This window comes from Phacochoerus africanus, chromosome 16 (genome assembly GCF_016906955.1).
Source record: "Phacochoerus africanus isolate WHEZ1 chromosome 16, ROS_Pafr_v1, whole genome shotgun sequence".
Taxonomy (NCBI): Eukaryota; Metazoa; Chordata; class Mammalia; order Artiodactyla; family Suidae; genus Phacochoerus; species Phacochoerus africanus.
In genome coordinates this window covers 38,667,211-38,679,564 of record NC_062559.1, presented here as the reverse complement: position 1 = coordinate 38,679,564, position 12,354 = coordinate 38,667,211, and the positions used below count along the sequence as shown (strand labels likewise).

At 34.6% G+C, this 12,354-nt stretch overlaps 1 protein-coding gene across 1 annotated transcript in view; it reads right to left on the bottom strand.

Annotated features, from left to right (window-relative positions):
* Positions 1-12,354, bottom strand: part of DPY19L2 (dpy-19 like 2) — a 69,724-nt gene that overhangs the window by 46,324 nt on the left and 11,046 nt on the right. The window contains exon 5 of the mRNA XM_047763093.1: positions 3,377-3,497. Coding sequence (XP_047619049.1) covers positions 3,377-3,497 — 121 coding nt within the window. The remainder of the gene's footprint in view (positions 1-3,376; positions 3,498-12,354) is intronic.

Below are 12,354 nucleotides of genomic sequence, written 5' to 3'. Positions count from 1 at the left end.
CAGCATTTAATCAATAAATGACTATATAGCAATTAGACATAATTATCACAGTGCTTTGTAACTAAGAGCTCATGAATTTGCTGAAAGCATTTGATTTTCAGATTGCTGCTCTATTTAATAGTTACATTAGTACTTTCCTCTTACATGAGGTATTGTAACATTTATACTTTATAGTTTACTGCAGTTACATTTATACTTTTCCCTGTTGCAGTATTATTATTATTATTATAATGATCAGTTGGTACTTCATTTTATTTAGGTGATGCTGCTATTGTTCAGTATCTAGAACTGTCTGTAGAGTCACTTGATAAATGAATTACAAGAGAAAATCCACTGCATTATTTTTATCTTTTGCTAGGCTCTAGGATGAGTAAGATACGGCCCCTGACCTCAAAAAGCAGTGTTAGTCTATATGACCTAGTTATTTGATCCATTATTATGTGTAGCCAGAACTTTAATACTTTAATATATCACTGTATAAGCTACACACACACACACACCCTACTAAATGCTTTACAATCATCATCTAATACTAAAAACAAATCTATGAAATTATTTGGTATGAAAATGTTTTTTAATAGTTGAGAAAACAGGAATTCCCGTCGTGGCGCAGTGGTTATCCGACTAGGAACCATGAGGTTGCGGGTTCGGTCCCTGCCCTTGCTCAGTGGGTTAACGATCCGGTGTTGCCGTGAGCTGTGGTGTAGGTTGCAGACGCGGCTCAGATCCTGCGTTGCTGTGGCTCTGGCGTAGGCTGGCGGCCACAGCTCCGATTAGACCCCTAGCCTGGGAACCTCCATATGCCGCAGGAGCGGCCCAAGAAATAGCAAAAAGACAAAAAAAAAAAAAAGTTGAGAAAACAACATAAAAAACTTTAAGTAACTTGCTAAAAGTTATTTAGCTGTAACGGGTGAAGCCAAGATCTGAAGGCTGGACTTTCTGATTTCTTTTATTTCTCTGGCCATTCCTTTTCAGCCTGTCCTAATTACTTCCCTTCCTTTATTCCCTGCCCCCTTCAATGTTGGACCATCTTAATCCATATCACAGCCCCTCTTCTCTTCTCAATCTGCATAGTCTCCTTAAGGAAATTCTTTTCCTGATTCCAATGATCATCTATATACAGATGACTCCAAGTCTATATTCAGATGAGAACTTTCTTCTTATTCCTACATAGAAAGGCAGCCACTTGACATCTCTACTTTGTGGTCTCTCAGGTATCTCAAATTAATGTAGGAATTCAAACCTGCTACTTTAAAAAAGTTTCTTACCATTTTGAATGGAGGAACTCAAATACTTAAGCACGAAACCAAACAGTATTACATAATTTCATTCTCCTTCCCCTCCCATCAAACAATTACCAAATCTTGTCAATTCTGCTTCCAACTATCTCTCAAATCCATTTATTTCCCAGTTACCTTTCCTGAAATCACTTGCTGAGAGCCTAAGAGTTCCTACCTGGCCTTGCTGAATTCGCTTTTGTCCTTTACTAATACATTTTCTATGTAACTGCCAAGATAATGTTTTAAAAATAAAAATCCTAAAATTCTTTAATGAATAAATATAAAACTCTTAACTATGGTCCTTTATTATCTGACCTTTGCTTAAATTTCAAACATAATTTAATACCATGTTTTCTTCTTTATCTTGCTTCCTTGAAAGTCTAGCTTGCTTTAGTTCTCTCGTCTTAGGACTTTGGAATATGCTGGTCCCTATTCTTCAAATACTTCTCCTGATCTCAGTGACTTTATTTTATTATTTTATTTTGTTTTTTGTTTGTCTTTCTGCCTTTTTTAGGGCCGCTCCCACAGCTTAGAGAGGTTCCCAGGCTAGGGGTCTAATTGGAGCTGTAGCTGCTAGCCTACGCCAGAGCCGCAGCAATGCTGGATCCTTAACCCACTGAGCGAGGCCAGGGATCAAACCCACAACCTCATGGTTCCTAGTCGGATTCATTAACCACTGAGCCACGACAGGAACTCCTATTTTCTTATTTGTAATATCCACCACAGTTGTAAACACTAACATCCCTCTTACAGTGTAAACTTTATGAGATTAAGGGCCCCTGTTTACCCCATTTATCTGTGGGTCCCAAGTACCAACACTAATCTATCACTTAGTGGTAACTTAATAAATATCATTTATGCACATATATAAGGTGATTTTTGTCCAGCCTTAAGAAAAGTTTATACCTTCTAACCTGATTGAGTCTATCATTTTATGAGGCATTTTCTCATTTCCTTTACTTTGTATTTAAAGTACTCTCTACCAGTACTGATTTAAATATTATAAAGACCATCTGAGGGAATCAGTAAAAATGTAAAGAATACAGAGAAATATAGATTTAGACTATATTCCAAAAACTGAATGTTACTGTACACAAGTCTACTAAAATATGTATAAAATATAATGTTGCAGAGAATATAAAGAAATAAAGAAAAAACAACTGTGTTATGCAGATAGATATATGTGATTTTGAATAAGAGTTTCAAAGGATAGCATCATACTTGGACTACAATAGTGTTCAATTACAAACATCTCAAATAGAAGTGACAATTACAGATCCTGGAAAATTTTTATATGATTCTAAGAAAAGTTATTTGACAAAGATATTGATTAGAAAATGTATATTAAGAGTTTGATTAGAACTATTCATGGGCTGTGAGAGCACAAAAACAGGTTTCTAAAGTAATCTATTATCACAGATCTGATTTTTAAATACGTATGCACAGGGAGTTCCCTTTGTGGCTCAGTGGGTTAAGAATCTGACTAGTACCCATGAGGATGCGGGTTTGATCCCCAGCCTTGCTCAGTGGGTTAAGGATCCAGCATTACTACAAGCTGTGGCCTAGGGGGCAGACATGGCTCAGATTTGATGTTGCTATGGCTGTGGTGTAGGTTGGCAGCTGCAGTTCCGATTTAACCCCTAGCCTGGGAACTGTCATATGCCACAAGTGCGGCCCTAAAAAAAGGGGGAAAGAAAAAAATACATACTCTTAACTAAATTTCTATGTTACCTATCACAGGTAGAACTCTAATTAGCCTACATCCCCCAAATTTATATACTTGAGCCACCCCAAAACTTTTTTTGTACTTTTTTATTCTGAAAGGGAGGAAGGACATAATCAGGATGACCTTACACTGGAGTATATTCATATTCAAATTGAATTTCAAATTAATATTCATTTTAGTAAGTAAACTGCCTTCTCAGAAAATTACTTTAAGGGGTAAATATTCTTTTAGGTGAATCAGTTCTAGAGTGTTTTTAAAGAAAAAAATGAATAACAGTAGTTTATAATAATTCATAAAGTGAATCATAACATTATAAAATGTTTATGTGAACATTAATGACAATAAAGCAGTGTTTTAGGAAGAAACATGCCTTCACAGCTTTGAACTTCATTTAGAGGTTCTACTCTGGTCACATTCCAGCAGGTCTTAGTTTCTAGCCCAAATGAATTCATTATTCCCACAACTGAGCGATACCAGAAGGCTATAATTACCTATGAAAGATAAAAGCAAAAAGATAATAAAGAAAAATACTTTATCTTCATAATTATATTTTTTTTCGAAAATATGATTTTATGATGGTGCTTCAACATTGTAAATATGGACAAATTTATTTAAATCCCATTTCACATGGGAAATAGTCATTTTAAATTTTACACACACACATACACAATAAACTAAAGCTGTGTATTACTGAGTAATGCACATGTTCAAAATTTATGCTGGAATCGACATCTCTGTAATATACTCTTGTAATCAATTCTAACATAATTGCTGCTGTAAAATCAAGCATAAAGTATATAAACAAAACTTGATAATTAATAGAAAAACACAAAGATTTACAAAAATATTTCATTAACAGTTCACTTCAGTCTTTGAACTTATTTTCTTCATAGTTTAAAAACTAACTCATTATAGTCCATAAAACTAACTGCAGGAGTTCCCATCGTGTCTCAGTGGTTAATGAATCCGACTAGGAACCATGAGGTTGTGGGTTCAATCCCTGGCCTCAATCAGTGGGTTAAGGATCCGGCATTGCTGTGAGCTTTGGTATAGGTCGCAGATGTGGCTCAGATCTGGCGTTGCTGTGGCTCTAGCGTAGGCCAGCAGCTACAGTTCTGATTCTACCCCTAGCCTGGGCCATATGCTGCGGCTGTGGCCCTAGAAAAGACAACAACAACAACAACAAAAAAACCAAAAAACCTAACTGCGCATGGAATAATAGCTCTTGTGCACCTTAAAACTTTGACCAAACAGATTTAACTAACCAATCCCTCCCAATCTGAAATCTACTTTAAAAAGTTTAAGACTAGGGAATATAACACCGAAAAATTACAAACAAAATGCTCGTGCCTGGGACATTTTAAAAAAATAACTATATAACTATTCATAAACTATGCACATTGAATATGCACATCATATTCAAACTACAGAAAACTAAGATTAAAAAAAAATTCTGAAAGAAGTCAGAGGCAAAAAGTCTTACTTAAAAAGCAGTAAAGGTAAGAACTAATCTGACTTTTCCTCAGAAACAACTCAATTAAGAAGAAAATGAAATATTTAAAATTGAGAGAATAAAAACCAACTTAGAACTCTCTATCACGTGAGATTATCCTTTAAAAGTGATGGATAAATACTTTCTCAAACAAACAAAAATTGAGGAATTTTTTAAGGACATTCTTTATGGAGAAGGGAAAGATACAGATTAGAAACTTGGAGCCACATAAAGAGCATCAAAGAAAGAATAAGCAAAGATAAAATGAAAACTCTCCTTTTTATTATTCTCAAATGATCTAATGTGTAATAACTTTGTTCAAAATAATAATAGCAACAGTGTATTTACTTACGTATTGTTATGCAAGCGTGTGTGCTTAGTAAAACTGTCATAAGTGAGCACTGATTCAGGGATTGGGAAGGAGGAAATTAGAATTATTTTGTTATTATAAATTATAAGGTACTCACATTGCCCTGGAAGTGGTTTAGTGTTATTTAAAAGTGGTCTTGGATTCATTGTAAATGTATACATGTAAATGCATATATTGCAAACTCTAGGGCAATCACGAAAAAAAGTAAAAAAAAAAAAAAGAATCATAACTAATGTGATAAGAAAAAGTGTGGTAATATAAAATACTCAGTAAGAACCCCAAAAGTCATGAAAAGAGTAGACAAAACAGGAACAAAGAACAAGGGCAACAAAAAGAAAATAGTTACAAATATAGATGATTTCAATCTAAGTCAATAATCACTTCAAACATCAATGATCTAAATGCACCAATCAACAGACAGAGATGGTCAGAGTGATTCAGAAAATAAGACCCAACAATATGTTGTTTATAATAAACTAATTTTAAATATAAAGACAGGGAGTTCCCTTTGCGGCTCAGCAGTAACGAACCCAACTAGTATCCATGAGTATATATGGGTTTGATCCTTGGCCCAACTCAGTGGGTTAAGGATCTGGAGTTGCTGTGAGCTGTGGTATAGGTCACAGACACAGCATGGATCCCATGTTGCTGTGGCTATTGCACAGGCCAGCAGCTACAGGTCTGATTTGACCCCTAGCCTGGAAACTTTAACGTGCTGCAGCTGTGGCCCTAAAAAGAGAAGAATAAAAAGTATATATATATATACTATATATATATGTATTTATGATACATATAGATTAAAAATAAATGAGTAAAGTAAAATTACTATGCTAAAACTAATTAAAAGAAAATCAGAGCAGCCGCACTAATTTCAGACAGAGCAGACTTCACAGTAAGAAAAGTTATCTGGATAAAAAGTGGTGTTATGTAATGATAAAGGAGTCAATTCTACAGGAAGACATAGTAATCTTCAATGTGCCTGCACCAAACAACAGAGCATCAATACAATAAATAAAGCTCTAGTCAGGCTAAGAAAAAAAAAGAGATAACACAAATTATTAATATCATAAAATGAAAGAGAAGACATTGTTACAGATCTCATGGACATTGAAAGGATAATAAAGGAATAATGAACAATCCTATGCCCCAAAATTTAATAACCTATGAGCCACTTCCTTGAAGCAGCACAAGAAGAAATAGACAATCTGAATAGGACTATATCCAGTAGATAAATTTAGTCAACAATTAATAACCTTCCAAATCAGAAAGCACTGAATCCAGATGGGGTCACCAGTGAATTCTACCAACCATTTAAAGAAAGGAGTACCAATTCTCCAGACTCTTTCCAGAAGAACAGCATATGAACTTACTCCTTGATGCCAGAATTATCTTAATACCAAACCAGAAAAAGATATTACAAGAAAATAAAACTATCCAACTTTAAGAGTTCTTATAAAGTTACAGTAATCAAAACAGAGTGGTACTAGCAAAGGGATAGGCAAATAAATCAACAGAAGAGACTAGAGAGCCCACAAAATAGATCCACTTAAATGTAGTCAACTAAACTTTAACAGAGGAACAAAGGCAATACAATAGTGTAAGACAGTCTTTTCAACAAATGGTGCTTGAATAGCTGAACATCCGCATGTAAAAAAATAAACCTATACTCAGATTTTACACCCTTTGCAAAACTTAACTTACAATGGCTCATGGATCTAAATATAAATCATAAAACTATAAAACTCCTCAAGTATAACAGGAAAAAAATCTAGATGACCTTGGGACTAGCAATGACTGTTTAAATACAACACCCAAAGGAATGATTCATGAAAGAAAGAGTGAATAAGTTGGACTTCATTAAAATTTTTGATCTGCAAAAATAATGTCAAGAGAATAAAAAGACAAACTACAGGATGGAAGAAAATATTTTCAAATGAAAAAAAAGATAATGGACTTTTATCTAAAATATACAAATAACTCTTGAAACTTAACAATAAAAAAACAAACAACCCAATTGATGGGAAGGAGGGATGAACACAGCATTTTTAGGAAAATAATTTTAGGGAAACTATTACATGCAATCCTATGCTGGCATAGGTATGCCATTATGCATTTATTCAAACCCATAGAATACACACCTCCAAGTGTGAACACTAATGAAAATTATGTATTTTGGGGGATGACAGTGTGTTAATGCAGGTTAATCAACTGTAGAAAGGACATTGTGTATATATGGGGGCAGAGAAGAATACAAGAACTCTGTATCTTCTACTCAATTTTTGCTGAAATTAAAACTAAAATTCTAAAAAATAACATGTATTAAAAATGAATGCAATGTATCAAAATTGTGGGCCAGAGATAAGGCAATGCTGTGAGAGTAGTGCATGGCAGTAATATTAAAACATTAGAAAAAAGGAGAAAAAAAATCAATGTTCCAAGATCCAACCTAGGAACCTAGAAAAAAAAAACCAAAATAAATCTAAAGCAAATAAAATAATAAGGAAGGAAACAATAAGGAGAAAAACAAGTGAAATTGAAAGCAGAAAAATAGAGAAAGCCAATGCAAACAGCTGGTTCTTTGAAAAGGTCAATAAAACTGACACAAAAACAAAGACACAAGTTACCTGTGTCAGGAATGAAATAGGAGCAATCACTACAGTCTGCAGGTGTCAAAAGGATAATAAAGGAGTACCTTGAACAACTCTCACACTTAAATTTAACAATTTAAATAAAATGGATCTTGATAAACATTCAGTATATAAAAAAAAGAATGTATGTTTATTATGATTGGGTCACTTTGATGTACAGTAGAAATTGAAGGAATATTGTAAATCAACTATACTTTAATTGAAAATCAAAAAAAAAAAAATCTTCCTAAATGAAAGGCCCAGGCCTAAATGGCTCTGTGGGAAAATTTTCTCATATGTATTTTATGTAACTGTCTAAGGCTATAAACTCTCCCAGAAAATAGGAGTAATGACTTTCCAACTTATTCTATCAGGCCAGTAATATCCAGATACCCAAGCCAGCCAAAGGTATAATAAACAAACAAAACTCCATAAAACAAAAACCACATACCAAAATCCCTCATGAACACACACACACACACGCGCGCACGCATGCACACATCCCTTAACAGAATATTAGCAAGCTCAAACCAGCAATGTAGTAAAAAAGCTTTACACAGCATGGCCAAGAATACCAGGTTAGTTTAACAAATAAAAATCAATGGATGTAATAGCTCTATAAATAGAATAAAGGACAAAAACCATGTGATCATTTCAATAAATACTGAAAAAAAAAACATTTGAAAAAAATAAACGTCTATTCATGATGAAAACTGTCAACAAACTATAGCTAGGGAACTCCCTCAGCCAAAAATAATCCAAAAATAAAGTTAAAAAAACAATTTTATTTGCAATAGCATCAAAAAGAATAAAATACTTAGGAGGAGTACATTTATCAAAAGGAATTTAAGACCTATACACTAAAAACTACAAAACAATGATGAAAAAAACTGAATAAAACCTAAATAAATATACTCAGTTAACATGTTCAGGGATTGGAAGGTTCAATATTTTTAAGTTATCAATTGCCCCCAAATCAGCTATAGATTCAATGCAATCCCAATCAAAATCCTGACAGTATTTCTGGTAAAAATTGACAACATAATTCTAAAATCTATATGTAAATGCAAAAGATGTAGCATAGCCAAAATTTTTTGAAAAAGAGAAAAGTTGGAGAACTCACACTATCAATTTCAAAGCTTATTATAAAATGATAGCAATTACCAATAGTATGGTACTGGCATAAGGACAAACATAGATATCCAAGAATAGATGAAAGAATCTAGATATAAATCTGTTTATTTATGGTCAATTAATATTTTACTAACATGCCAAAGTAAAATAATGAGGGAAAGAACACTCATTTCAGTAATTGATGCTGGACTATCCATATGGGGAAGTAAAACTCTCAGGTATTTACCTCACACATAAAAATTTTAAATGGGCCACAGATGTAAGTTTAAGAGCTAAAAGTGTAAAAAATTCTAGGAGAAAAATCTCTGTGACCTGATTTAGGCAACTATTTCTTAGATGTGACATCAAAGGTATAACCCATGTTTCAAATGATAAACTGAGCTTAACAAAAAGGAAAAATTAAAACTTTCCTCCTTCCAAAGTCATTACTGAAACTCCAGAATGTTTTAGATGTCACTTCATGGCAGTAACCATGGGTTCATTTCACTGTATACAATGTCTGCATTATATGAATGTGTCACAGTTAAATAAATACCCTACGTGATGAACCCTTTTACATTCTTGTACACTTGTCTTTGTAAGATTGCCATATGTGAAATTCATTGGTAAAACTGAAAGGGAGTATAGTATAGTGGTCAAGAACACACACTCTGAAGCCACACTGCCTGGCTTCAAATTTCTTAAATCTACTATACCCAACCTGTATGGCTTGAGCAAGCTATGTAGCCTTTCTACTCCATTGTTTTTATGGGTACAATGAGGATGTGTTACAGCATTGTTCTGAAAATTAAATGTAAAGTACACAGTAACATTATTTAGGTGTTAGCTATGATTTTTTAACATTGCTAGACTTTGAAACATACTCTATAAACAAAATATAGCATTATAACAATACCGTATCAGTGAAGAAATAGACAAATGATCAAGGAATAGAATATGAGAGAGAAAAAACAAACAGAAAATGTAAACATGAATATTTTGTTTATGATAAAGGTAGCACATTACTAGTCAGTTTAAAAATGACAGATTAACTGAGAATTAAAATAGAGAAACACAGTTTGGGAGAACTGAAGAAAGACATGAAATAAGCAAAAAGGCCAGGGGTTAGCAAAACTAAGGGCTAAATCAGGACATGTGGCCTATTTTTATACAAGTTTTTTACCTTTCTCCCCAGCAGTTTAAGGCTTTTTTTCCCCATAAGGAATACAAGGGAGAAGGACGTGGGTAGAGTTTCATGGCTCTCCCTATGTAGCTCCTCCAGGCTTACCGTGAGGGCTACTTTCTCAGGACTCTTGATGATCTTTAGTCAGCACCCAATGAGATCTGTGGGAAAAGCATGCAAGTGACTGCAAATTCCCTTCTATCTGGGTTCCCAGGAGTCCTACATTCTCTTGCTAACCCACTTTAGGCATTTCCAAGCTGGTGAACAATTTGAGTTGCATTCTTTATGATGATGTCCAGGGACATCTGACCCACATAAACAAATATTTGTGTCCCCATTCTCCTTGCAAGTGCCTTCTTTCTTTTGACTTTGAGGTAGTTGTTTGCCAGACAACCTCAGCTCCCTGATGGCTTTAGGAAAAGTTGTGACTGCAGATTATCCAGCCTATGTTGTTGCTACTAGGCTGGGAGCAGTGGTCTTCCTGGCTTTTTACATTCTATGGAAAGCTGACCAAATGTGATTAAATCCAGCTCTCCACCTTCTCAGTGCTCATACTTGGTAAACTGATTATAGCTGGAAAAACCAACTCTGCTGGCTGGTTTTGTTCTAGGTTCAAAACCAACAACCTCAGATGAAGCCTTTGGTGCTACCCAGGAAATCTATCTTGTTTCTCTAATCAAGTCATTCTCCCAGATAAGAGACCAGCAAGCTTTTACTATAAAGAACAAGACAGGAAGCATTTAAAGCACATACAGATTGAGAAGCAGAATAAAGATGACTTTAATTGTATTTATAATGTTTTAATTATTTTAACATAGCTGAAGCAAAAAAAATTGACAAAAAGGTAGCATTTATTTATTTTAGATGGTTAATCACACATATTTCATGTTATTCTCTAGTTTCCATAATTTAAAGCATCTCAAAATCTAAAGAGCAATAATTTTTAAATCCATAAAATATGAGGAAATAAAAAGCCATCCAATTGAAAAACAGACAGAAGACCTAAGCAGATATTTCTACACAGAAGACAAACAGATGGCCAAGAGGCATATGAAAAGATGCTCAACATCACTCATTATAAGAGAAATATAAATCAAAACTATAATGAGGTACCACCTCACATCAGTCAAAATGGCCATCATTACAAACCTACAAATAAATGCTGGAGAGGGTGTAAAGAAAAGGGAACCCTCCTACACAATTGGTGGGAATGTAAATTAGTTACAACCACTATGGAGAACAGTATGGTGGTTCCTCAAAAATAAGAGTTGTCATATGATCCAGAAATCCCACTTCTGGGCATATATTTGGAGAAAACTCTTATTAGAACATATTTATGCATCCTTATGTTCCTAGTAGCATTATTCACAATAGCTAAGACAGGAAAACAATATAAAGTCCATGGACAGATGAATGGATAAATAAGATGTGGTATATATATATATATATACAATGCCATAAAAAAGAATGAAATAATGCCATTTACAACATTATTAAATGGACCTAGCAATTATTATACTAAACAAGTTAGAAAAAAATATAAATACCATAATTTGTGGAATCCATAACATGACAAAAATGAACCTATCTACAAAACAGAAACAGACTCACAGATAGAGAGCAGACTTGTGGTTGCCAAGGGGGAGGGAAGGATGAGAGTGTGGGATTAACAGATGCAAACCAGGGGGGATAAACAACAAGGTCCTACTGTACGGCACAGGGAGCTATATTTAATATCCTGTCTTCAGCCATTATGGAAAAGAATATGAAAAAGAACGTGTATAGATAACTGAATCACTTTGCTACATAGCAGAAATTAACACAACACTGGAAATCAACTATACTTCAATAAAAACAAAAACACAGTTAATTTTTGACTAATCTATTAGATACTGAGATGACTCAAAAGTAGTGCTTATCATGCTATCGAGTCAGCAATTATCTTCAGAGTTCATAAATTGAATTTACTATTTTTTTCCCCAATTTCTAGAATGTACAGACCACCATAAAACATATACTCTTTAGTACGGGGAAGTACTCATATATTTCTGGCTGTATCACTACATAAGGCTTGCTTTATTAATGTAACTCTAAGGTCACTGTTCTCCCCATCACCTTCACTGTCTTTTCATGTGATTAGTATGTCCATCCACGTGGTCTCTAAAGCCAACAATCTCCATCTAGAATCCTTCTTGGCACCTTCCCATCTGGCTTGTCTATTTTGCTGGTCATTATTTCCATACTAAAGCTCTATTCTTTAAGGTCATGTGAGCATAATTTCTGGAGTTGGTTTTATTTTGTTTTGTCTTTTGTCTTTTGAGGGTCGCACCCGCAGCATAAGGAGATGCCCAGGCTGGGGTCTAATCGGAGCTGTTGCTACAGGCCTACGCCAGAGCCACAGCAACGGCAGATCTGAGCCACGTCTGTGACCTACACCACAGCTCATGGCAATGCCGGATCCTTAACCCACTGAGCAAGGCTAGGGATCGAACCCGCAACCCCATGGTTCCTAGTCAGATTCATTTCCACTGTGCCACGACGGGAACTCCAATTTCTGGAGTTT